The sequence below is a fragment of the Heliangelus exortis genome, chromosome 2 (genome assembly GCF_036169615.1).
Source record: "Heliangelus exortis chromosome 2, bHelExo1.hap1, whole genome shotgun sequence".
In the NCBI taxonomy this organism is placed as follows: Eukaryota; Metazoa; Chordata; class Aves; order Apodiformes; family Trochilidae; genus Heliangelus; species Heliangelus exortis.
In genome coordinates this window covers 32,375,418-32,401,261 of record NC_092423.1, presented here as the reverse complement: position 1 = coordinate 32,401,261, position 25,844 = coordinate 32,375,418, and the positions used below count along the sequence as shown (strand labels likewise).

Genomic DNA, 25,844 nt, shown 5'->3' with positions numbered 1-25,844 from the left:
TGTAGTGAGGGCTTCAGAGTTGATGACATGAACCCATCCTTGCTGTTAGATGTGAGGGCAGAATCCTGGTGCCTGGGAGCTGGGGAAAGTATCTAAAAATTCTGGCTATGGCACTTTTAGTCGCTACTTTTTCTATTTTTTTTTTATTTTTTTTTTCTAATCTGTTGTTCTCTTATTAGAATCATTCAGCAGCTGTTTTTATCCTCCTCCCCCTGCTCCCCACTGCTCTGTAAAGAAATGTGTGGCTCATAGGGATTGCAGGGAGTGGCTAACAGAGCATTCAAGAAAATGCTTTGTATTATTAAGAAATGGAATAATGGCTTTTTTGCCTGAAGGTAAAACTAAATTCAAGCAGCAGGGGGCATGGAGAGAGTTTGTGAGCATAACTGCAGGCTGAATACTTATGTCTTCCTTCTGCACCTCGTTCAGGAGGCCCAGAGGGGAGTTCAAGTCAGCTTGAAGTGTACTGGATTGGTCTTTTCTAAATCTCCCACCTCCTGGGGGGCTTACTTTTCAATGTGAAGTGGGCAGTGCTAGGATGAAATAACCATTTGCTACCTTTTTGTGAGTCACAGTGTCCTGTGGTTTAAAAGAATAATTCCCATAGTTATACCTGTATCCAGATGTTATTCAGACCCTTTAGTTTACTACCTTAGAGCTCTTCAGTCAGCTCGGCCTGTGGTCTTGGGGCAGACCCATGGCCTCAGGAGGACTTGCAACTTCTCTTACCCTCCCACTCTCCTCTCCATCTTACTTTTTTATTCCTGATATTTTTAAACTGCTGTTGCCCAAAACAGAGGCTTGTAGAAAGAATTTTTGCCCAAAAGGTTTCTGGCAGATTATTTCTTCCTTTTTGGGATCCCTTAAGCTCCTGACTCATTGGGAACCAGCCATCCCGCTGTGAAGGGATGTGAAGCTTTTTTGCCACTTTTTAGATATGCTGAAAGTGCCACTAATCATGAGGAAGAATTTCCTCTTCCAGCTGGCTGTTGCTCAATGCTCTTTGGTTTGCCTTGGGTTGTGCTCCTGGCAAGTGTCACTGGGGCCTTTGATTTGGAGTTGGGCCTTCATTTAATTGTGTCTGAAGGCAGTTTTGGAAATAACCCTGTTTTGCCCTGCCTTGCTGATTATCTCAGCAAGGTCTGTAGTCTGGCACCAGCTTGTCTGCATCCCAGGCTCCTAGATCTTTCTTTGTTTCTACAAACACCTGAACAACATGTTGCAAAATGGGGGATCCACTAGGATGGTCCCATACCTTCCTCTGCTTCGCTGTCAGACCCTGATGTAGCTTCATCAGCCGTGGGTTGCTGGGGGTGGGAATCCCTGACACCAGGGAAGTATCTTTCATGCTTGTTCTTGCTTTCTTTTTCTAGCTGGTATCTGAGTTCCTGACTTTAGTCTCTAGCTATAGGAAGGCAGCAAAGATATGTTGTAGACATGCAACTTCAGTCACAAATATGTTGCGTGTCACTTCAGGCTTGCATCATGGACACATTAGGACAAAAAACTTTCTCATTGAGGGCTAATACACTACAACCAGTTCTCTGAAGCATGGTTAAAGCTGGCTTTTACCCACTTGTGCCTTTGTCCTTGAGAGAAGCAGTGCCTTCTCTCCTTGACAGCAGCCCCCAGGAAGCATGGGTTGGGAGCGCAAACATTTTTCTTTGAGATTGATGCAATGAACGTGACAAAGTGCTCCAGTCAGTTTTGAGATATTTCTTCTGGCACAAATTAGGTACAAATTTATCTGTTTTGTGCTTGAAAGGCAGGTCTTCCAACTCCACGTACTAGTCTGTAACATCACACAGGCATGAATGATGATCCTGGTGGTGGCAGAGATGTGAGTCCTCACTTTTTCTCCACTGGGCCTGGTCACCTAGGAGGAGAAACTCCAACAAAGCATCTGACCACTCTGTGGCTTTTTACCCAGAATTGTCCCAGGAGTTATTAAAAACATGTGCTAAGCAATTTTGGAATGGCTGTAGTGGTAAAACCATTTTCTTTTTTGTCTAAATAGGTCCTTCTATGTATAGTGTTGTGTGTGAATGTTATTAGGTAAGCAGCTACATTAAACAGGTCAAATTCTGATTTAGTTGTCTTTTTGAACATTCCATGTGAAATGTTATGGTAAGGTGGAGCAAGAAAATTAGGTATTTAAATTGCACACCAACATCAAAATATCAGAGGTTCAATATTCCCTATATGATAATGAATTTTCAGTTATTTCCCGTTGCTTACAAGTAGTGAAATAAAATTGTCATCCAAGGCTGAAGCATCATTTTTTCTGAGCTCACCAGAGGTTTTATGGCAGCCTTTAGTGAAGCACAGATTATTATATGCCCTTGCTGAGAAGTGGAATTAAAGATTTTGCAATTTTTTGTGTAATATCATGTTGTTCAGTGGTGGGTGGTGAAGACTATCAATGGACCTTTGGCCTAAATACTTGGGACTTGGTGATCGAAAAGCCATAGTGCAAAATATAGTCTTATTCTGAATAAATGTCAAAAATGTAGATTGTGGTGAGGGAACAGGTGGTGTTGTTTGAAAGCCAATTAAATATTATGTAAATCTTCAGATTTTTTTTATCCTACAAAGGTACACTTCAATTCTATTCCACTGCTGTGAATAAAGAATTGCTTGAGGCAAGTCTTGAGTGAAATTTTATTCTCAACTTTGGAATTTCTGGAGCCTGTATATTTCAGTAAGAAACTTTATTTCAGAAAGGCATATGGTTACTACACAGAGGCAAATTTTGTATGATTTCCTATCCTGTGCTTGGCTTAATTTTTATGTCTTACTCCTGAAGATTTTCCTATTTTAAGATTCATTCAGAAAGAAAACTCATTTAATTGAGAACTTCCAATCTTTCAGGAGGGACCCAAGAGACTTAGATAAAATGGTTGTCTTTGTTGATGATGTTGTTTTCCAGGATTTGCAGACAGAAGTCTGATGTTTAACCTTGCTCAAATTTAAACAAGTGCTTCCCAACAGAATTCTAGCAGGAACTGTTGGACCACTATATCACAACAGCTGTCAGATGTGCTGTAAAGATAATTACCCCCACACACTTGGTTGACCCTGTAAATTAAATCTGGATACACCTTTGAAAGATAATTGGCCACCCTATAGTTAACTTTTCTCTAGCAAAATGTCATGTTTTTGCCAGGTGCAGGGTGGGAGAAGAAACAATAAGTGGGTAATGGGGAGAATGGAATTGATTATAACTGGCATAAATTTAAGATGATGTAAAGCATCAGCTCTTTGCACAGGGAAACCAGTGATTAAAGACCTGGATATTTCTACACAATTGACTTATACTCTGGAGTGGTGTTCTCCAAATTACAAAACCAATCAACCACCCTAATTGCCTTCATTCAAAACCAGTCACCAATTTGATTCTTTTGCCAGCCAAATAAGACAACATAAATCCAGTAGTATGAGTGTTGGGGAATGCACGTTTGGGACCCAGCCAGATCTTATGTAAACCTAACAATAATCGATTAAATCCATGGCCAGGAGAGACTGGTGATTCTCATTTTGGTACAGCATCTCCTTTTGGTTTTCTGTGATGTGGTGAGTGTAGGACTGAAATACTTGAGGTCTGAAAGTGGACCCCAGCTACAATGATGTGACTTTATCGTGGCAGTGCTGCAAGTGAGGGCTGGATGGGGCCCTTACTTTGTAGCATCTGCTTTTACTAGGATTTTTCTATAAAAGGCTCTAATAGGATTTACTTTGCTCCCATTGAATCAAATTGTTACTGATATTAATGAGAAAAAGTTCAGACCCTAGTCAGCTTTTCACTGTTGTCAAAAAAGCATTCGTTGGGTTTCTTTTAGTGTAGTGGAGCTAATTCATTTTCAGCTTTGGCATGTGTTCTCTTTGTCTCCCTTTTTGTGCATGGTCTATTTTGGGGTAAAAAAAATAATTTCCTTATTTTAAAATCTGACCCTTTTTCAGCACGCTTGTCACCCACGAGTATAAATGGGAAATGGAGTTGTATGTATGGCAGCTCCTGGATGTTAGACACGTTGAATGACTCTGGAAACAATTAAAGATTGTACTGTGCCTGAGGAGTCTTCCCTTCGAAAGAAGACTGAACTGCTCTCTAGCTATCAGTAGGACTGACTTAATTTCTCCAAATCCATTTGGAGAATGGATTAAAAATTCTCCAAATCCAATTCATCTGTCTCTTTAGGAGGCACAGTCACACAGAGGCAGCAAGAGATCTTACTGGGCAAAGAGCAGTAGTTGAAACAAAAAAGATTAACTAGATGTTTGAAGCAGAAGAATATAGAATATGTCTGCCCCTGATGAAGCCTTGTGTGAAGTCTTCTAACAAATTTTAACCACAGTACCCAGGAACCTAACACGAAGAGTTATGATTGAATTGTCTGATATGAAAAAAGGGGGGAAATTTCAAGAATTAAAGGATCTTCTATTCCTTTCAGTTGTGAACAAAAGGACAGTACAGATGGCTGACAAATTGACATAATAACCTTGAAAAGTAGGTGCAGAACACTTCACTAATTCATGAAAAACTATAAATGTCATTTTGATGACTTGACCTGTTCCTCCTCCTAATTTGGCTAGTAATAAAAGAAAAAAAAAATGGAAAAAACCACAAATGTATTCCACAAAATAAAGTAATATTGTTTGCAGAAAATAGTGAACTTGTGATACTTCTACAGGAGAATATTAGATGTGGCCACATGGTAGTTATTTTGACCTGTACCTTCTGATTCTAGAAAGGTTTAAATAGAAAAATAATTTATTGTTATATTTCAAGATAGAAATGTATCTGAAGAAGAATCGTCTTCTGATTAACAGCATTGCCCAGCTTTCCAGGTGCGAATACTGATTTGTTTTCTAGGTGCTCTAACATGTTACCTCTAAACTGGTGATCAGGATGCCAGATTATAAAAGAATGGCAAACATTTACCACAAGTGTCTGAAAAAATGTATTTCCTGTTGCCAGACATTTTCTGAACTAGCTGGAAGATGCATTCTTAGACTTCCTTTGAGTGTTTAGTAGAGTTAAAAAGCAGCATTCCCAAATCATAAAGAACTGAAGATATTGCAACCCATTTCTAGTAAGAAGACATTGTCATAACCTGGTAATTCTAGTTAATTGCTTTATCATGCAGAGCTTCATATCTACAGGTATGTCATTTCTCAGTTTGGACAGGGGATAGAAACAAAGAGGTGTGCTTGTGTTGAACATGATTGCATATGCAGGATCTGATCCAGGAGGAAGGAAGCTTGCTGCAAAGCAAAGATTGTGCATGATTTTGCAGAGGAGTCAAAGGAAGGACAATTAGGATTATTTTTTTTAAAGCTTAAACTTAAGCTCTGACTTAAGCTTAGACAACATTCGAGACTTCAGAAAACAAAAAAAAAAATTTTTGGATGTCTGTCCATGCCCTTCTCAAGCATGTCTGCCTGCCACCCACCAAGGAGGTGACCTGCAAATAGGATAACTCAAATTTTCAGCAGGAGGTACCCTCATACTATTAGAGGATGAACATGAGGGAAGTTGGCCCACTGAAGTTGATGATGACTGGAGAATGTGGAGATACTGAGGTGCTATTTCTGTATAGAAATAAAGAGCTGTTCGGCTGAAAGTGACCTGAGGAAACCAAGGAAAAAACTGGAGCCTCTTCTCCCTAGGGTATGATGAATGCCTATACAGCTGTGGTCAGCTCTCCTCAAGTACAGAATCTCATTCACTCCTGTAAGTTTCTCATTTGAACCCCAGATTAGGTGACCTAATGGAAGAAAGTGGAAAAGAGCACTGGAGCTTGATGGGGATGGAGCAGCCCTTCCTCCACTCACCCTCCTCCTTCATATGCCGAGGGGAGTGTGGAGAATTTCTTCTGAAAAGTGGTATTGTAAGCTGTACAGAGGAAGAAATTGAGTGCTTCCCCGCATGAAATCTAATTGCATAGTAAATACTTATTCCTTCTCTTTCAACTTGCCCCTGTTCTGTTATTTTCTCTTCCCATCCCCCAATTTTCACTCCTTCATAGTCTTTCACTTCTCTTCCATTCTGATTTCATGTCATTTCTTTGTCTCTGATTTTGGGAACATATTCAAATCATTTTTTAAACGTACTGGTGCTCTAGTCTCTGTGCCCTTCTCCTCTGTATTACCATACACTATCAAGCAGTGCAGAGGTGACTCCCCACACCCTTAGAAGTAGAAAGACCTGGAGTCTGATGTATGGGGTTTAGAAAAAAAAAACAAACAAAACATAGGTGCCTATATTAATTTCCTTCTGGCCCAGAGAACTGTGGAAATACTGCTAATATGAATAAGATTGCATCCTGCCAAACCCTGAGACCAGCTCAGCTACATATCTTTTGAGAGGGAGAAATGTATGCAACATATTGATCTTCCTTACCCCTCAGAAGAATCCTTGCATTTTTATGGTGAGTGGTCTGAAAGATCTGGTTTTGCAAGATGCAAACAAAGAATCACACATTTCAGTCTGCAGGCAGATGGACCTTTAAACAAAAGTCCTTGCACAGCAGGGACATCTGTTACAATTTGTGATCCACAAACTTTAAGGATACTCGAAATTCAGTGATGGGGCTCAATCCTTAGCTAGACTCAGCAGGAGAAAGAAGTAAAAGGCAAAGTCTGTGAGCTGTGAGATTTACTAAGAGCTGAAACAGCTCCTGCAGCAAACTGGATCTGCATGAATTTAACCTCATGTTAGCTAGTGCATGTTTTCTTCTTTATCTTAGAAGACCTGACCAAGGAGATGGGGAAAGCGGCAAGTTGCTTGATGGAGCTATTAGAGGGATATTTTACATTTGGATGATATTTTTTTAAAAATAAATCATTGCTGAAACTCTGCCGATGTGATTTTTTCACAGACTCCATAGAAACAGGAGCCAGCCCAGTTTGCATTTACTTTTAATACCTTCTGTATCTTCTGTTGGGAGCTAAAGGATAGCAAACAACTTTTGTCACTGGAGTCCACTGTTGAAGACTGTAGAACTGTTTCTCTCCTACTTTAAAACAGGCCCATTAGTTCTTGTGTGATACATATTTAGGACAAACATAATTTTCTACTAAGTACCAGGAACTCATTTATTCGATAACTCTTTTCTTTAAAAGTTTTCAAGGTTTTCTGGCAAAATTAAATGACACTTTGCATTGCAGTGGCCACTTCTGATGGTGATGCAGACATTACGTGACATTTTAAAATGTTAATTATTATTTTGGCTTTTTTTCTGTGAATGGTTAGTACCAGTATGGCAGTATGGGATAAGGGTCATTTAAGAGACGGCTGAAGTGCTTTGCCTTATTTGTCACTCATTAAATGGGGATGCTTTCTTTTCATAAGCTTAATTCTTTTGGCAAATACTTCTTCATCTGCATTCCTTGCAAACATTATCGGAGGGATTCAAGGAGCTTTGATTAGATGCTCACAATGTGTTTTCCTTGTACAGATAGGACAAACATAAAATCTGTAGGACTGTGTTGCTGGCACATCACATGCTTCATTTTTATAAAATTCTATCTTTAGCCTGTCTGTTCCTGATACTTTTAGAGATGAATTAGCATTATGTTTATAGAAGTTCTGAACTAATGCCTGTATTTTCCAAAAAAATCCAGAAGGCGCAAATATAAAAGCAAGCAGAGCTGAAGCTGTTTCTATTTCTTCTTTTGGCAAATATTTAAGAGAAATATTTAGATATTTCAAGTTCTGCTAGACAAGTTTCTCATAATATCTCGGGCTCTGCTATCCCTAATTGCTGGTGCCACACAGCTTTTCTGCAGTAGTGTTCATGCCAGCCAAGGCTTGGAAAAGCAGTCTCTAATTTAAAACTTTATTTTGAAATTCATTTCACAGGGTACACCTGGCAAGAAGTCAAAGTGCTTCATTTGTGTGATCTTGCCACTCTGCACTACACAACATGGTTATAGCTCCCCTAGCTCTCCTTTCTGGCTGGCTTTCCCCTCCAGATCTGTTGCTGCATGATCTGACCTTTTTCATTCTGGGGTAGAAATGCAGAACTACAGAATGAATATTAATTTAGCACTTGAACTCTGTTCTCCTGTTAAACCTTTCTCTCTCAGATACAATAGGCAAAAAGGTTCGTTTAAGCATCTGCTTGGGTCAGACATACTTCATTGCACCCCTTCAGAAGACAAAGTAAAAAAAAAAAGTAGATTTCTTCTACTTAACTCTTCCTGTTTCTCCCTAGTTTGGCATAATATTAAAAGGAAGAAACTTTTGTATTGTTGATAACACACCCATAGCGACTTGGCCTTTTTACAACCTTTAGGGAATATTCCATAGAACAAACCTACTGTTTTTCACAGTGGTTTTCACAATTACCTATTGAATCGTTAGAGCTGGGTTGAGTGTCCTATTAGTCTATAGATTTCAGTTTTGCTTGATGTTATTTCTAGATATCAACAAGCAAGAGTAGTGCTTCTCTCTTTATAATATTTGCATAAGAAAGTCCCCGTGGAAGTGTTCCCAGCTGCTTTCCTGTGATTTCCAAAATTTCACCCAGGTTTAGTCATCTACGGATTTATTTTTTCAGATTATCCCCTCTTTCTTCACTGATACTTGAAAAAATGGCGACAAACTCATTGCTCTCTGTCGACTTTCAATTGCACTGGGAAGAGGGAAAATGCTAAACTGTGCATTCATCAGGGAAGTTGTCAATTACAGAGTAGAAGGAAGTCTACTCCTGGGTGTTTCTATTTGCCAAACTGTAGAAAGAGGTCTTTTTCTAAGGAAATCCTGAACTCTTAGAAGAGCGAAGAGGCAGTGCTTACAAGAACATGTTTGATACTAAGTAGCAGCATATTGGGGTTTTGTAGTGACAGTGAAGCACTTAATGGCTCATTGCAGATAGTTTTCTCTTCCAAACCCTTTCCACAGTGCCACTGCTCATTTTGGGACTTCAGCATGAATTCTTGTTCCCCAGGCAACTTACTCCATCTTTCCAACTGAGACAATCTTGGGACTACTTTGCTTAATAATGACAACAACAGCAGCAAGTAGCACTAATAGTAGAAGTAGTTTCCCTAAGGTTCACTTAGCATTAGTATTAGTGTGAGTGTTTATATTAATATTAATGCTAGTGTTATTATTAGTATTATTCAAAGTGAGCCTTAGGGAAACTACTCTACAATTTATACATCCAAGAAGAAAAAAAATAAAGAAAAAAATTAAAGTTTGTGTCAGCTCTTAATATCAGTAAAGATGTCAGTGCTCCTTATTGGAGATAAGTAATAGCAGTACATTCCTTCACATTAGGCATTTGAGTACTGAAAGTTTGTTGGCCATTAAAAACCTCCAGCTCTTTTAGTACCCATTTAATCTTGTGCTTTAAATTGCTGTCTGTTTTCTAAGAGTTACATTATACGGGTACAAAGTTTCAGGCAAGGATTCTTAAGACATTGACCTAACTTTAAACTGTTAACTATATCGAAAGAAAAGTAAAAAAAGTTTCACAAGAAGTGTGTACAAATAAGTGGAGACAGGAATATAAGACACATGGGTACACTAAAATACCAGGATTTTAAGCAATAGCCTGAAGCTGGTCATAATTTCAAATCTAAGATGCAAGTTGCCTACTTACACCCACTTCATCTGTGAATTCCTGGATTTTTAAAAGCAAATGTGTACTCAAGTACAAATTATGCAAATATTTATTTTCTGTTCAGTCATCCTTCTTCATGCAAAGATGTGGAATTTTTTAAAGGTACAGGGGGTGACTCATCTTTTGAACAGTTTAGCCCTAATAGAAAGTAAGTAGTAGTAAGAAGAGTGCTTGTTCAGAGTAGCATGGAAAAAGCAAGACAGCGAAATACTTCAATCATTTGTTCCTGTTGGTCAGTCTTCTGTCTCTAGGTCTCAGCTTCACCAATATTTCCTCCAGAAAGTTGGAGACATAGTGAATGTGTGTTTTTTCCAAAAATGGGTTTATTTATATTATGTAAAATTATATTAAAAATTATTTATATTATATAAAAAGGTCAACAGGGCTCCTCACAATTTGCAACCCCGATACACACAGGGGCAGTGTTCTGCCTTACAACTTTCAAACACTCTTGACTTCACATTAGTTCAGAAATTTTAATGATGGCTGTGTTGATTTGATTTATTTAAGTAAGGAAATACACAAGGTAGAGAAACTAATAATCTTACAATACATTTTAGAGATTAGTATAGCCGAATATTCTTGTAAAAATCAAATAAGGCCATATGCACTCTCTGGTTTTGATTGGTGTATCAGTGATCAATGCAGCAAGGCCAAATCCAACCATTTAGCATCTCTTGTTCCATGAGCCTTGGAACCATTCCATTGTTAAATGCTTCAAAACAAAGTGCAAGATATCCTGTAGATAATAAGAGTAGAATATGCCACCCAGAGAGTATTGATCTTCATAGCCTTTTTTTTTGTAGCCTGCATGAAGAAAGTTTATACCCTTTTAAAACAAACAACAAAATCCCCCTCCCTGCCTTTACTATAGTTGTCTCTTGTTGTGGAATGTTAGAGAGGTTTGGAGAATGTTGGAGAATATTCCTGAATATTCTCGAAGAGATAGGAGGTACGACCCCTTTGCTATGCCCAACCCCATGTTTGGGAGGCCAATTAGATCGGCCCATACTCCGGTGCTACCTGCACCAGGGATTCGCTGTGCTACAGGTAAACACACCAGGTGTCCAATAAAAAGTTATGTTGGTGGCTGGGGTGTGGTCACGGAAGCACTATATAAGCGAAAGTTGCTGCGCAATAAACCAGAAGTTCATTTATCAACCATATTGGTTGCACGCATTTTCTTTGCCGCTCCCGCAGTCTCTATGTTTTTATTCTTTAAATAAATTTTTTGCCTTTGGTGCAGAATCAATTGCTTTAGATATTTGAGCTTTTCAAATTAAAATCTTTGTATGATTCTGGTACTCGAATGAATCCTCTGGGCTTCAGTAGATTTCATCCTATGCTTATGGTTATGCATATCCGTAAGGATCTTGAGGCACTGAGGCCTTGGCATCTAGAATAATATGGATGTCCAGCACCTGAGTATCCTCGAGTTATCAAGGTGTTTGCTAATGAATGTTTAGCAGAATCTTGTCAAACTGCATGATTCCAATGTTAAAGATTCAAATAAATAGCGTGCCTCACGCTTCATCTACCAAGACTGCTATCTTTTGATCAGCTACATTTGATCCATGAAATCAAATGGTTATTAATAATTTTTTTTACTGCAACTGAATTCTGCTGTATTTATAGCAACTATATTTCTATATATTTCTTCTTACATTTGGGGTTACAATGAAAGGTGTATTTTTAAAGTAAAATGTTCTGCTTCTTAAAATTAAGTTTTAAAATAAAAATTAGTTTGTTATAAACTAATTAAATTGGTTTGCAATAACTAATAAGTTCTCTAGAGAATTTGGTATGAATTAAAAAGTTTCTGTTTCAAATTATATTTTAGGCAATGGCATAAAAAAATATTAAAATCTTTGCATGTTGTATAAATTAGTTCTAAGTCAACAATTCTTATTAGGTAAGCCTAGTTACAAAATAAGCATTTTTCTGTATGAAAGAGAGAGCTGTAAAATGAAAACAGAGAGAGGTGTAAAAACAACTGGTAATTGTCCTTGATGCTATTAGCATCTACTCCATGTCCGTTTAGTAATTTTTATTTTGTTAACAGGTTGACAATGCCATCAAATATTTCAATTCTGACTATTCAGTTGTGCTGAAGCATCTGCAAAAAGTAATGACAGTCTATCATGTTTATCTAAAATTTGAGGGATTAGGTTATAAATATATTTTTAAATACGTTGGATTTAGAACAGGAGATAGCTATAGAATAGCATCTTTTTTCTCCTGTTCTTCTTCATCCTTGTTACATGAAATCTTAGCAGTAGCCAGCTAAAAAAAAAAACAAAAAAAAACAAAAAAAAAAAAACAAACAAAAAACCCAAGCACATTCTCCCCTAGATATAGTTATATTTCTAGGTACTTCTTTGAAACATAAAAAAAAAAAAAGAATATGCAAAAAGCTGTAACATCTTATGTTCGTTATGTCTAAAGAATATCCTCACAACATTTTTCACCCCCGTACATAGATAAATGAGGTGGAGCAAAGCTCTGCTATTATGATTCAGCTCTTCAAATCTGCTTTCCCCCATCTTTGCTTTTGCTTTTTTAAATCCACCTGATTTGTGGTTCTGTTATCTTCCTTAAGAAATTACTCTGCCAACAGATTTAAATTTCATTTGAAATATCCTCTGTATTCTCCCTGCGTTCTGCTTTATTTCACTTCATTATGTTTACGTATATGCATGGGAATTACTGCAAGCATCTCTGTATCTTTTTTTGGTGTTTATTTCTAATTATAGGAGCTTTTATATTCATTATAAAACTGAAAATTGACAAAAACCCTTCGCTTGATATGGTGATTTGGGACATGGCTGTTCCGTATGAATGGCTGGACAAAAGGTGTCATACCCTTTCCCAAAAGGTGCAAAAGAGGAAGTAGTAAAGCCCTGGTACAAAGATCCCGTTACAGAGACCAGGGAAGTGTTGTGGAAAGTCTGAGTCAGAGAAGAAGCCTCTCAGAGCTAATGGTGATCTTTGATCTCCCAAATCAAAGATTTCCCATTTTTTGCCTTTTTTGTTTCCAAGTACAGTAGGTAAGATTCTTTTCTTTTACTTCTATACTCATTGACTTTTTGTCTTAGTATCTACATAACAGTTCAGCAGATAGTAAAATTTATACTCTTAATAATAATGAAGCTATGTATAGGTGATTTTTGGAGTTTTAAAAATATATTATAAACTCAAAAAATAATCTATTTCTAAAAATATTTTTAACAGTCTTCAAAGGTATTCTCACCAGTCATTCTGAGCTGTTTTGGTATATCATAGGGTATCTAATTTTGTAAACTTTTGTACCAGTCTTATTAATATTACTGTTTCTTCCTACTTTCTGCTGTAATGTTGTAACACCTGCACGTGTCAGGAAATAGAATGTACAACTGAATATGCTGTCTGGCAAAGTTTCCTGAAATGTATATTCTAAGCACAGAGCTACAGAGACCATCTACTGACATAGAAATATGACATTCGAAATATACCTTTTAAAGGAATTGCTATGGTAACCATATTAGTTTAATTTGGTGTTAATCCTCCAGCCTTTAAAGACCACTGTCCTTATAGAGAAATTCTACCCATCCTCAAGCTTTGGAAACGCAGTCATCAACTCTAGAAAGCATTTGGCTCGAGAAGTAGGGATTTCAAACCATCTAAGAACAGCATGACAGTAATCTCTATCTGCATTCCTTCCATGTCTAGTCTTTGAGAAAGAGGATCAAAAAATTCAGAAAACACAGATGAGACAGGATAGTATCTGTCTATCCTTGGAGCCTCCTGCTGTGGTTTCTGGTCATCTTCTCTCCTGTCCTCAGACTCTGTTCCTCATCTTTCATTTTGTTCTTGCAATCTGGACATGACAGATGTACTTATATTCTAAAATCTAGATGTTAACATTTTAACAAATATTTGGAGACAGGAAGGGGGACAATAGTTATGGCAGGGAGAAACACAAAAGCATCTTTCATTTTTTGCCAAGTTTATGATGTTAAACTTCAACAGGAAGGTTCTGAATCGTCTTCATACCACTGGACACTGGGGCAGAAAAATCCTTTAGGCTGAGCTGCGGGGAGTGATTCCCCTCACTGTCTGTATTTCCTTGGCACAGAAGTGCAGCTCCACATGCCAGGCTCTGAGAAGCCCCAGCAGGATTTCCTCTCTTGTAGGTCAATGGCTTCTCTTATTTCAGCACCCTTCAAGAGGATTCAAAAGACCTCAGCTTTCCACTTGGAGCTCCTCAATGTGTAATGTGTTGGGATTATTTTTCTTCAGCAGTGTAATTTCTTGAATGCTGAAGCTATTTCCAAACCTGCGTGAGTTTTCCTTACTGCAGTAACCCTACTGAAATGTAAGTTATTGGCATTTTGTTGTGGTTGTTGTTTTGGTTTTTTTACCAGTTTATAGAGTACAAAATGCCAATGTGAAATGCCTGTGGCACAGCCAAAATGCAAGTTAGACCATGAAATTCTTGATGGTTTGCTGATATGAGGAAAAGGAGTGGCTTATCATTTGAAGAGAAGGTACTATGAAAGGAAGGTTGCTTGTTTGCAGTCACATCAATACTTGAAAACAAAAGTGGTTTTGTATCTTTAGAAGCATTTGATTGACATTATGAGGGGGAAGTTTTTATATTCTGGCCACATGATAGCACTTCATATGCAGCAGACCAGTAAGCAGGAGAGAACAGTGTTTAACTTGAAGAGTGGTTTCTACAAAGCTTTACCCATGGTTTAATTTAAGGCTATGAGTAGTCCCCTAATTTTAAATGCTGTCTTGACCAAGATCTGCATGGTCAGACCTTCAGTATGTGTTACCTCACTCTGCTTTATTACTTAAGATAGATATTCACAAAGTTTTTCATTTATTTAATAGTAATTTTTGTTTGTTGTTGACTGTGTCTCCTTCCCACTGGTTTAGATGACAGGATTGTCAATAATTTGCAGGATTATTTGAATTTTAGTAGCCTTTCACTATTATTTCTATTATTTTTTGGTTGGCTGGTATTTTGTGGTGTTGTTTGGTTTTTTTTTCCCCTCCAGGGAAAAAAACAAACCCAAGAAAATCCCATAAGTGCTTGTGCTTTAACATACTGTCTCTTAGGCATTTCTGTTGTGTTTTATGAAGGGAACTTTAATTTAATCTTTCATTGATATTTATTGATTTTTTTTAAGGAAATCTGTAACCTTATAATGATGAATCCTGAAAAACCAGTCCTTGCGACACTGGATTCAAACAGCTTATATTCATCTTCCTAGTCATCATTTGCTCATTCCTTTTAATAAATTAATGATTTCTCTCTTCTCCAGCCTGAGTGCCCAAAGATTAAGAGAATAAAAAGCAGTTTTCCTAGGCAAGTCTGTAGCTCTGTGTGCATGTTCCTCTGTTCTGTATTTGATACTCAACAGACATCTGGGGCAGTTGAAATTAATTTTGAGTACCCTGAGAGCTGTTCTTGGTTACATCTTCTTATTTTCTTCTTCTCTTTGTAGTTCATTCTGCTTTCTCTATTATTTTTCATACTTCTTACTGAAGTCACAGAGTGGTTAGACTATTACGTTTCTAATGGATTAGTTGAGTACTGGAAAAGCCAGAGGATATTAGCCTTTTCACATTCAAATGTGTCATATACAATATATGTGGTTCTATGAATATTTAATTTGAGTGAAAGGCCTGTCTGAGTATGATTTCACTGAGTGAGAAATCACTTTTCATTTCTAGATTTCCTGGGTATTCAGTTTGCTTCCATTTTAAAATGTTCATTAAACGTTTTCAGCCAAACTGAAACCCTTGGTAAATCCTGATCCCAGTAACAAAATTCATACTGAGTTTTTTGTTTCATTATAAACAGAATTTTGTCCATTCAATTTATTTGACATTTACTTCTCCTTCTGTGTTCCTTCAATTGGATCTTTTGGGGATGTGTTGTCTGTAATGTCCCTCAAGTGACTGGATATGTTGGTGCCTGACAGATAATGAGACTTCAGGCATGATATTGAAAAGAAGTAAGCTATAATTTTCCCTGTATTACTTAATTCTATAAGAAGTGGTGTTGAGCTTCAGGTTGTTGTGCTGGAAATTATAACTCTGTGGTCAGAGAAACAAGCTGTTTTATTGTCAGGGGAGCAGGAGCCTGTTTCCCAATCAGCAGTAAAACAATTTATGGGGGTAGTATTTGTTTCTCCGGCACAAAATAAAAGCTGTTTGCAGGGTATTGTACCTAAGGACAGGATGGATAAATCATGCACCTGCAGAACTCCTGGTATACAATAGATATAACATTGTGGGAAAGAAATCATAGCTTTGATAAATGCCCTAATCCCACAGTGAGGTTTACAGAAGCATGCAGGCCCATCCACAGGAGTTAGCTCAAGAGTGGGACGTTGAGTAGCTTTGCAGGATTTATAGAATTTTTCCAGTGGCCAAATGCATTTCATAACTACATTGCATTCAGTAAAGTAAGCAGTTTGTGGATGTGAAGACTTATAATACACACGTGTCTACTGGAGTCAATCCTTTGCCTGGTGCAGCTGTGGAAAGAAATCTGACTTTTTCCTCACTGGGTAGGATTGTAGAAGGGATGTTGCACCGTGGATGTTTTTTGGTTGTCCATAAGCATCCCTCTTCCCTGGTATGTCAGCCTGGATTGAGCTCACTGGTTAATGTTGCAGACTTGCTTAAATTGCCAGCCAGCTGTTACTCTTGAGATTGCCAAAAAAAAAAAAAAAAAAAAAAAAACGGTTTGTATTTTGCAGATCTAGTGTGAAGAAAATAATTTTGTATCCAAGACAGTTGCTGACTTATTGCTCAGGGAGTAATTCAATATACATCTAGTAAACAGATACATCAGGAAAAAAAATTAAGATACTGCAGAAGATAGTGAAACGTATCTTTGGGTACTGTAAAAGGGGAGAAAATGCAAGTGTTAATTAAATAATTATTTTTCTTCCCTAACTATTAGAAATTTCACAAAAAATGTTAGCTGTCTGTAAAAACTTACAATGTAATTGACAGATAAATGCTGAATACAGTCACTAACCAGTAATGTCCCAGACCTTGTGTTTCAGTCAGTGGTACCTAGCTCCACATCAAAAAATAAAACATATTGTGTTGACTTACACCCAAACCAGTACAAGAACTTTGTGATTGTGATCCTAGGAAATGCAATTATCACACTAAATTTTTTTCAACTTTTACACCATCCCTTTGTGTCCCTTATTTTATTAAGGGAATGTTTCAAGTCCCAAATATTGCTGTGTAGTTTGCAGAAAAGACTTAACCAGTAACAGTTCTCATACATGAGAGAGGAATTCTTAGACTTTGTAAAAATACTATTCCAGACATCTGCCAAGACCAGAGAGTTAATATGAGATGTTGTTTATATAACTATCCTGAAGATTATTGTTCACTCTTAGACTGTCTTATCTGGTACAACTCCTCCCCTTCAAGTTCTTTGCCTCTCACTTGTCCTCCAGCTTCTGCTGGAAGAAGATCCTCTTTTGCAGTCTGTAGAGATGAGATGTTGGTGCATTCATAGGAATATTTCATTGATGCATTATTTTATATGGGTGACTTTAGAAATCAGAACTATGTACCACATGCAGGTCATATGTGGCAGGGTCTTAACCAGTCCTATCTTGCCAGAAGTTACTGAGAACACTCAGTTCATGCTCATCTTGGGATAATATAACACTTCACTACTTTAAATGCTAACCTTGCTGTTGTGAAAAAGGCTGGAGTGAATTTAGCGGATGCTACTGTGTTTTATTTTTCAGAAAACAATTACTTAGTGACCTACCATTACAACATTATACTTAATGTCCTTCTGAGGTTAAATTTCTTATGAGTTAGATTTCTCACAGTATTTCTCACTAAATAATATTCTGAACAGAAGAAACCTTGACATGCCTTTGCTTCTCTCAAAGTGAAGGAGGGCAGAGGAGGAGAGAGGAGAAGGGAACTTAGAGTCAAGATATTCACTGTGTTCAAAACTAAATTAAAGGTTTAAACTAAGCCAATAAGAATCCCATCTAACAACATACATTTTAATCTGTTTACTTTTTACAAATAACCTAATGAAGATAAACAAACAAAATTATCCTTTTTAAAGTCTCCTTTCATTTTTCCTTCTGTAAAAGCAAGACATACAAAGGACAGGTCTAGGACTACAAGTCTCACCATCCCCTGTTGGTGGGTACAGTGCAAGTAACAGGACTAACACAAGTTTCTCTTGCGCATGGAAAATTCCTTTTCTTACTCTGGAGAAGCCAGTTTGAAGCACAAGAGCATTTCTTGTGACTTTACTCAGTCTTTGCACTGAACTTTCCTGATGAAATACTGGTGGTGTTAATGCTTTTGGGGAGGTGTAACTGTGCATAAGTTGACTGAAATGCAGCGCTCTCTTGCTATCAGGTAACCATCAGGTAACAGCAACTTTTGATTACACCCACGTTGCCAGGAGACTTTAAAGCTTTAATTTGATTTCTCACTGGCCTGTCTCTTGTTACTAATTTTTTGCTCCTTGGCACTGGTGTGAAGGCAGGAAACCAGGTTCTTCATGGCCTCTTCCTCAAACCGTGAAGGCCTTCATTTTTTCAGTTCCCCATGACACTCTAATGACAAGAGCAATGTTTCATACATCTCCCAGGGAAAAAATGCTCTTAGGTTTCAAGTAGCAGTTAAAAGTACAACATGAATTACTGGGTTGAGTCACTAGAAACTACAGAAATTCTAACCAGAAAAGTGTGTAAAAGTGTGTATTTTATTTTCAAGGCACATCTCTGGGAAAAAATAACAGTGAGTGTCAGACTCTTTTCTAGAATAGATTTCTCTTAAGTTATTTAGATAATTTGGGATGTATTCTAAGAAGTCTCTCTACTTGGCTTTCCTTTAGTCTCCAGCTCTAAGTTGCTTGGTTTTGCTGGTTGTGCCTTGCAGGCCTGGATACCTTTTGTCCTGTTTGGAGAGAGTCTGCCAGGCAGGGCTAGCCTGAGGAGACCACCTCAAAGTGGGCAAATGGGCTGCTTGGCCTGATGTAGGCTACTGCTCAGTGCTCTTTGACCCACTGGAAGGGCTGTAGCCTTGTATGTATGCTGGGAGATAAAACAGAGCCTCACCATTTCTCTGTGGTTTCCCTGGAATGCTATTTCTTAGTTTATCCTTTTTCTGTTTTTCCAGGTACAGCATATTGAGTTTCAATCCCATGCCTGGATAAACAATGTTTCTCTTAAGTTTAGTCATGTCTCTGAAGTTCTTTCATAAAGGTTATGAGACAAACTTGACAAGCTAAAAATCTGCAGTAGCCAAATATTAAGAGCTTAGTTCTTATTGAAACAGATTCCATCTGGTTCTAGACTGTAAAAGTTTTGCAAGCTATAATGAAAGATTATGTTGGGAAAAGTAGCAGCACGAAATTCCTCTTCCCTGTTATTGCAAAAAAATTAATCTGATATATCTTCCAAGTTTAGGTTTCATAACAACCCCAAAAATAAAACCCCATAACAACCCCAAAATAAATAAAAAACACCCTCTCTCAAATTTCACAGTTCCCAAATTGTCTCACATGTATTTTGTGATAAACTAACTTCAGATTTAGTATGCCATTTTCATATTTTCTCTGAGCAAAAAAAAAAACCACATCATCTTAGTTCATGCAATAATGTTTCATGGCAGCTATATTAATTTTTGACTTCCAGGTTATGGGAAAACTTTGATTTCTATGTGAACAGTACTATTTTGTAAAGCATCCAAACTTTTTAGAGCATAGGATTGTGCTTTGCATCATGGTCTGATCCAAGTACAGGCAAATAGAGTTCCCGCAACCAGCGTCTCCAGAATAGCAGTTTCTTTGCTTGGCCTTTCCCAACTCCTGTAATCATTTTGACACCTAAAAGGGTGAACACCCTTTCAAACACAACTTCTTTCACAAAAAAACCCAGAAGATGCAACTGAAGACAGCACCGTTCTGTAATCAAAATCCCAGGGACTGGAGAGAGCTCAAATTGTGTGGGCTAATAAAAAAACATCATAGCTCTGGGAGTTACTTTTAAAAGATGAGTTAGTGGGAGGATGAATTCAGATGTTGCTTACACCTCTTTAATCCTACTTATGTTTTGAATTTTTCAATTTTTTTTTAAGTCAATGCAAGTACAGAGGTAACATAGAGCAGAATATTTGAGACTCTCTCTTCTTTTGGACTGCCAAAGCCAGTGGTAATGAGTGCATTTTGGAATAGTTGGCAGAAGGATGTAGGAGAGATGTAGCCAGTCTTGTATTTGACATAATGTATAATTTAAGAATTAGCACTTATTTTTACCATTAGTTTACTGTATATTGATGCTGTATTGGAAACCAGTGATACATTGGAAGCAGGTGACATGAAGACTAAGTCTGTGTCAGAACTATTTATGTTGCTTAATGTCCTAGGCAAATGGTGTGCTTTATTCACATACAGATAGAAAGAAGTGGCTTCTAGTCCTTACATCTACTAAACATGTCTTTAAAAGTTAGAAATATTTCACCAGTCAAAAGTTTTGCCACCATTTAACATTTGTATAGTGCTTTGAAGATAAAAATTTTCCATAAATACCCTGTTCTATTTTTTGCACTGCTAGACTTCACACATCAGCTATTAAGAGTGCTAAGCACTGAAAGCAGTTAAGCTCAATAAATAGTAATTATGCTAATAAATTTTTGCATTTCACTCATGTTTCTGTCCAAAAGCATTCAAAACTTATATAAAAGTGAGGAAAGGTTAGCCTAGAAGTTTTAAAGCAATATTATCCATATTTATAAGACAGAAAAATTAAGGCACAGGAAAAAAAGGGTCAAAAATTATTTTAAAATATGCTTAGACATTTACAAATAACTGAATTAAATTTTAGATTGCATCACACCTTTAAGGTATAAAGGTACTAGAGGAAAAGAAAATTCTCCCCTAGTTTTGTAACATTTGTTGTTTCTGGCAAAAGATAGCAAGGAGGGTAGCACTTTCTTTTTTGGTTGTAATTTGATAAATTCTACAGAAGTTTTCTGAGAAAAGCTGGTCAGGTTGTGCCAGGAGTGGCAGCAGTAGCTGACCACTGAAAACCTAAGAGATATAAACAAGACAGGGTTATGGGGAGAGGTGATATGTTTTATTGGAGTAATCAATAGAGCTAGGGTGAAATAGATGCACTTTCAGATCATGAACAAAAGCCTGTGTTTCATAAGACCTGCAAGTTTGTTGTGGGTTTATCTCTGCTGGCAGCCAGACACCCACCCAACAGATCTTTCACTCCCCTTTCTCAAGAAAATGGGGACAGAGAATAAGATAGAAAAGCTCCTGTGTCGAGATAAAGACAGGGAGATGACTTAGAATTAATTACTGTCACTGGCAAAGCCAGGCTTACCTTGGGGCAAATTAGTTTGTTGCAAATTAAAATAAGCTTAGGTAGTGAGAAGCAAGGAGACATTAAGACAGTACCTCCTCCCCACCCCTTTTTCTCAGGGTCAACTTCATTCCTCCATTCCTGACCATGTCCCCACTTCCCAGCCCTAGCAGTATGGGGAGATGGGCTCTGCTCTCTTTCTCCTCATGCTTTTTCCCTTCTACAGCATGGTCCTCTGTTCCTTTAAGACAGCATCCTCTCTGGATCCTGTCATACCTGCTCCAGGTGGGCTCTCCAGGGGCTGCAGGAGAGCCTTCTCATCCTCCTTCTACTCTCCCCTGGGTGCTTGTGGGGATGTTTCTCATTTTTTTCCTCACTCCCAGGCAGCATTTTGCCCCTTCTTTAATGTTTTTCCAGAGGTGCCACCATCTGGTCAGAGAGGCTCAGCCATGCCCTGCAGTGGGAGCCAGCTGGAACTGGCTGTGTCTGGCATGGGGCAGCTCTGGCCTCTCCTCACAGAGGCCACCCTGCACCCCATGCTGCCAGTGTCTGGGCATCTACTCTCAGTGCACTATTTTTCCCTCCCAGATCTCTCATTTGGCCCAGTGTTTTTCCCACCAGCACTTCTGAGCTGAGCTGGGAAGGCTGCAGAGGTGTGCAGTGTTTTCTTGTTCAGACAACACCTTGAATTCAACACATTGACTTTTGGGGTCTCTGATCTCGCCTCTTAGCTCCCCAAGCATCTGTGGTTAGAGCCACGGGTGACCAGGCTGTCCTAGGACTTAATGGCTGGTGCTGGAGATGCCTCTTTTCTCTGGCTGACAATCTGGATAGCTTCAAGATATCAAAGCAAATTATCCTGGGAGTGTCTTCATGTATTGACTCTTGTATGGGTTCATTTTGCTTTGGTTTTGATTTTTTTTTTTTCCTGGAGCTAAGCCAGCAGAAAGAGAAAAGCTTTTATCAGGTCAGAAATAGTATCCCTACAACAAAGCTGTTCAGAGCCGAGGGCTCTCCTTGCCAGGGAGAAGGGAATTACCCTGAGGGGAACTGGGACTACATGGGATCTTGCTTCCCATCTCAGCATCCTGAGGAAGCTGCACGGTCGCTGTTTCTCATGAGGTGGGAGCTGGGGCAGGGGAGCAGAAAGGGGACCAAGGGGGGCTTGTTATTGTGCTGGGTTTAGCAGGTGAGTCCAGCATGGTGGCAGATATGAGAAAGTGTTTTGTGTAGCACGCAAGCGTGAAACAAAGCTCGGTCAACAGGCAAAAGGTTGTTCAGCACCTGGGACAGGATGTTTAAAAGCACAGCTGTATATTTGCTCCTGTTGTCTAATACATGAACAGCTATTGTGCACATCTGTATAACGCTAATACACATCTATCCTTATTGTAGTGGGGTTTGCTGCCTGCCCTAGTGAAAATAATCAGTTAACAATTATCATAGCTGACAGTGCATCTCCACATCCCATCAGCCTCAGATATTTTCAACTGATCCATACAATGTGGACCCATCAGAAAAAATAAGAAGGAGGAAAGCTATTGTTAGAATATTGCAGCTCAGTATTCACAGAATATTCAGCTGGAGATGAACTCTTCAAGAGAAGTTAATAAGCATCCACGCTTGAATACCTGATGTTTATAAAAGGAAGACGTGTACATGGAAAAGTACATTATGGCTAAAAACCTACTTTATCTGTCCGAAACAAAACCTAGCCTTCATCTCTCATGTAGAAGCAAGTGTACCAGGGCCCAGAAAGATAGATTTGTCTTTGAGGAGCGATCTGAAAGATAAGTAATATGTCAAAGGGAAGAAAAATGCAGTTTCTGCTCCTTGGGGAAAGATGGTAAAAGGGGAAGGAAAAGAAGAAAAGAAAAAAAGAGAAAAAAACACATTAAAACAATTCAGGTTTTTTGTTTGTTTTGTGGTTTTGGTTTTTTTCTAGCCATAGCCTCTTTCCTTTGATTTTTCATGATTTGAATTAATACAAAAAGATTTATTTCAAATAAGCCCCCTTAACTGTAGGGGCAGCTTTTTTTTTTTCTTCCCCACCCCCCCCCCAAAAAAAAAGAACCTTTTGTAGGAACAAAGCAACCACTTGTCACACACAGTGACTAATGAGAGTTTAGTGTGGGTTTTAGTGTTCATTCATACACTTTGTGTTCAGCTACTTGTAAGTTAAATCCTTAGAAATCACACCACAGGAATCCTTTGCTTAGGGGTGGGGGCGGGAGGCGAATCTGTCGAGATATTGAGAACTGCTGAGCGGAAACTGCTCTTTTCAGCCTTCCTAATCGGCGGCGCAGGAAATAAACACACGCAGGAAGTCGTGTGGCCTTTTCTTGAACTTAAAGTTTATACAGCAATTGATAACCGAGACAAACTTTGTGTACTTCAACTTTTGAAAATTAAATGAAATGAAGGGAGCATTCAGCCCATGCCAGCGTGGCACGCCGCTTCTACGAAAACCTCATCTAAATCAGTATTAAAAATGAGAAAGATTATACGAGGTGTATAATTTTATAACTAGAACATGGCCTTGCAACCTTTCTGTCTTCTCTCTCTCCCCTTTTCCTTCCTTTTCACTAATCTCTCAGTGAAACTGAGCTGAAGCACTGAAATGAAAGTCATGTTTACAAAGCTGTTTTCTGTGCTTCTGCATCAGACTCTGCTTTTACATCCTTTCCCTGACCTTCTCATTTATCTTGCAAGTATTCTGGGGTAAGAACAGTCTTAGACTGTGTGAAACACCTGATTTGATGGTGGCCCTGTTGATATTTGGTTAATGCTACATCTATTGTGTATAAAAGTTATCTTTGAAATGAGGGTAAAAAATGATGAAGCTTCATTCTTGAATATAGCTTTTGAAATTGATAGCATCAGTTTACTAACAGGGACACTGATGAGCATTTCTAAGAAATACTGTTTGCATTCATGTTTCTCAAGCTTTCACTGCATTACGAAGATCCCTGTAAATTTAACGCTTTAAAAAGAACAGTTTCGGGTTTATAATAATTACAAATATTTGGTCTAAATTTGCATGGGATATTGAGAACACATTTGCCAATGAAGAACAAAGCAAGCAAAACATAAATGCAGACAGAGTGTGGAGGAAAAAGTACATTTTCATGTCTTTGAAAACCAAGTTAAATATCTGCTAAAAGTGCATCCATTTCTAATACATCTTCTACTTGTTTTGAATTTTTTTTTCCTATCCTCACAAACCACCCCTACGAATGCAAGCATTTATTAGGAATATTTTTAATAAAATTATGCGGAAAACTGCTGTTAACATAAAGTAAAATGAGAGAAAGCTAGAAAGAATGAAAGTGAAATACAAATCCATAGTCTGTCTTACTTTCAGATTAAATTATTGGATTAGCTTCTAAAGAAATTAATTTAAGATTTTGGATTTTGCTTTTGTTTGGTTTTGGGGTCTTTTGAGGGTTTTTTTCTTTTTTTTTTCTGCATTTTAAGTTATTTTAAAAAGTCCTGAAGTTTCACAATCTGTTTAGAAGGTTGCATATTTGAAATGGGGAGGTAGCTTTGTGATTGGCTTGGCCTTGCCTAGCCACTAGACAGGATTTCAGGAATTCAATAAGTACATCTAACCACTGGCCCTGAACTGCTACGTAATATGAAATGGACATAGATTTTTCAGGAGCTTAATAAATGTCAACATTTAGTTCATTACAATAAATATATATGGAAGTTAATCTTGCAGGATTACAATGTCTACACATTTTCAGAACATCCCTTCATCTCTGTCACTTATCCATTGCCTATTTGATCTACATCCCAGCCTGAAGTCTAACAATCATCAGTCTATCTTTTGGGCACTACAGCAACATAGCTGTTTCACTGATAGCTTTGAAGGAAATAATTTTTTTGTTTTTCTCAGTACCTTACAGGAAGCATTCAAGTTTATTCCAGACTGTGTGGCAGTATGTAATATACACAATGATGATATGTAGCTGCATTGTTTGTATTCCACCCTAAAAGCTATTTTTACGTTGCATTTCTTTCTTTTTTGATAGTCCAGCTCCACAGTGAGAACGTACCAAAACAGTAAATCAAGAGTGACCATGAGCCCCGGCTTTAGCTCCCAGTGGAATAGCAGCCAACCTGCTTGGAATACATACACCTTTCCAAGAGCAAGCTTGCACTACCAGTCTCATGCTAGCTACACCTACTGTGCTGGACATCCTGCTGTGAGTAATTACAACCTTTTCTGCTGTTACCTGAGTGAGCTTTATGATTCCCTGTGAGGTGGAGGTGCTCATGGGCTGACAGTTCAGCACACTTTGCCAGTGCTATTTGTGTTCCACAGCAGTCAGGGACAGCTCATGTGTACTAACCATAACTCTGGAAAATATTAGAATGAGTCTAAGACGTATGCAAATGTGAAAGTTTCATGGCTCAGTAGAAATACACACGTTTTGTACATTTAGCAGTCTTTCTCCTCACATGAAATTACTGTTGTGTGCCTCGGTTTCAGTGTCAGGGATGTGGGTTGGAAAGCAGTATTATTGATGACTTCTTTTCTGTTTCTCATGAGTCTGTTAGATGAATGAATTATTTTTTTTCTATTTCGATAGAGATTTTCAAATGTATGGGTGAGTCAGCAAAAGAGGGCATCATTAGATTTGTTAATATTCACTAATTTATCGTTATTATGACCACTAGTGAACATGCAGCCTAGTTGCTAGGCAAAGACTACTGGTTTTCTGTGATTTGCATGAATTAGTAGCTAAAAAAGAATGGGGGGGGGGGGGTGTTAATGTTGTGTGTTTTAATTTGACAGCCATGAAAGGGTCCCAACTGAAGGTTGGGTTGGGTT

At 38.1% G+C, this 25,844-nt stretch overlaps 1 protein-coding gene across 4 annotated transcripts in view; it reads left to right on the top strand.

Moving 5' to 3' along the window:
• The window catches only part of RBMS3 (RNA binding motif single stranded interacting protein 3), a 706,618-nt gene that overhangs the window by 188,959 nt on the left and 491,815 nt on the right, over positions 1-25,844 (top strand). For all 4 annotated transcript variants that reach the window (XM_071735450.1, XM_071735452.1, XM_071735451.1 and 1 more), the window contains one exon: positions 25,042-25,215. In XM_071735450.1, the coding sequence (XP_071591551.1) occupies positions 25,042-25,215 (174 nt within the window). The remainder of the gene's footprint in view (positions 1-25,041; positions 25,216-25,844) is intronic.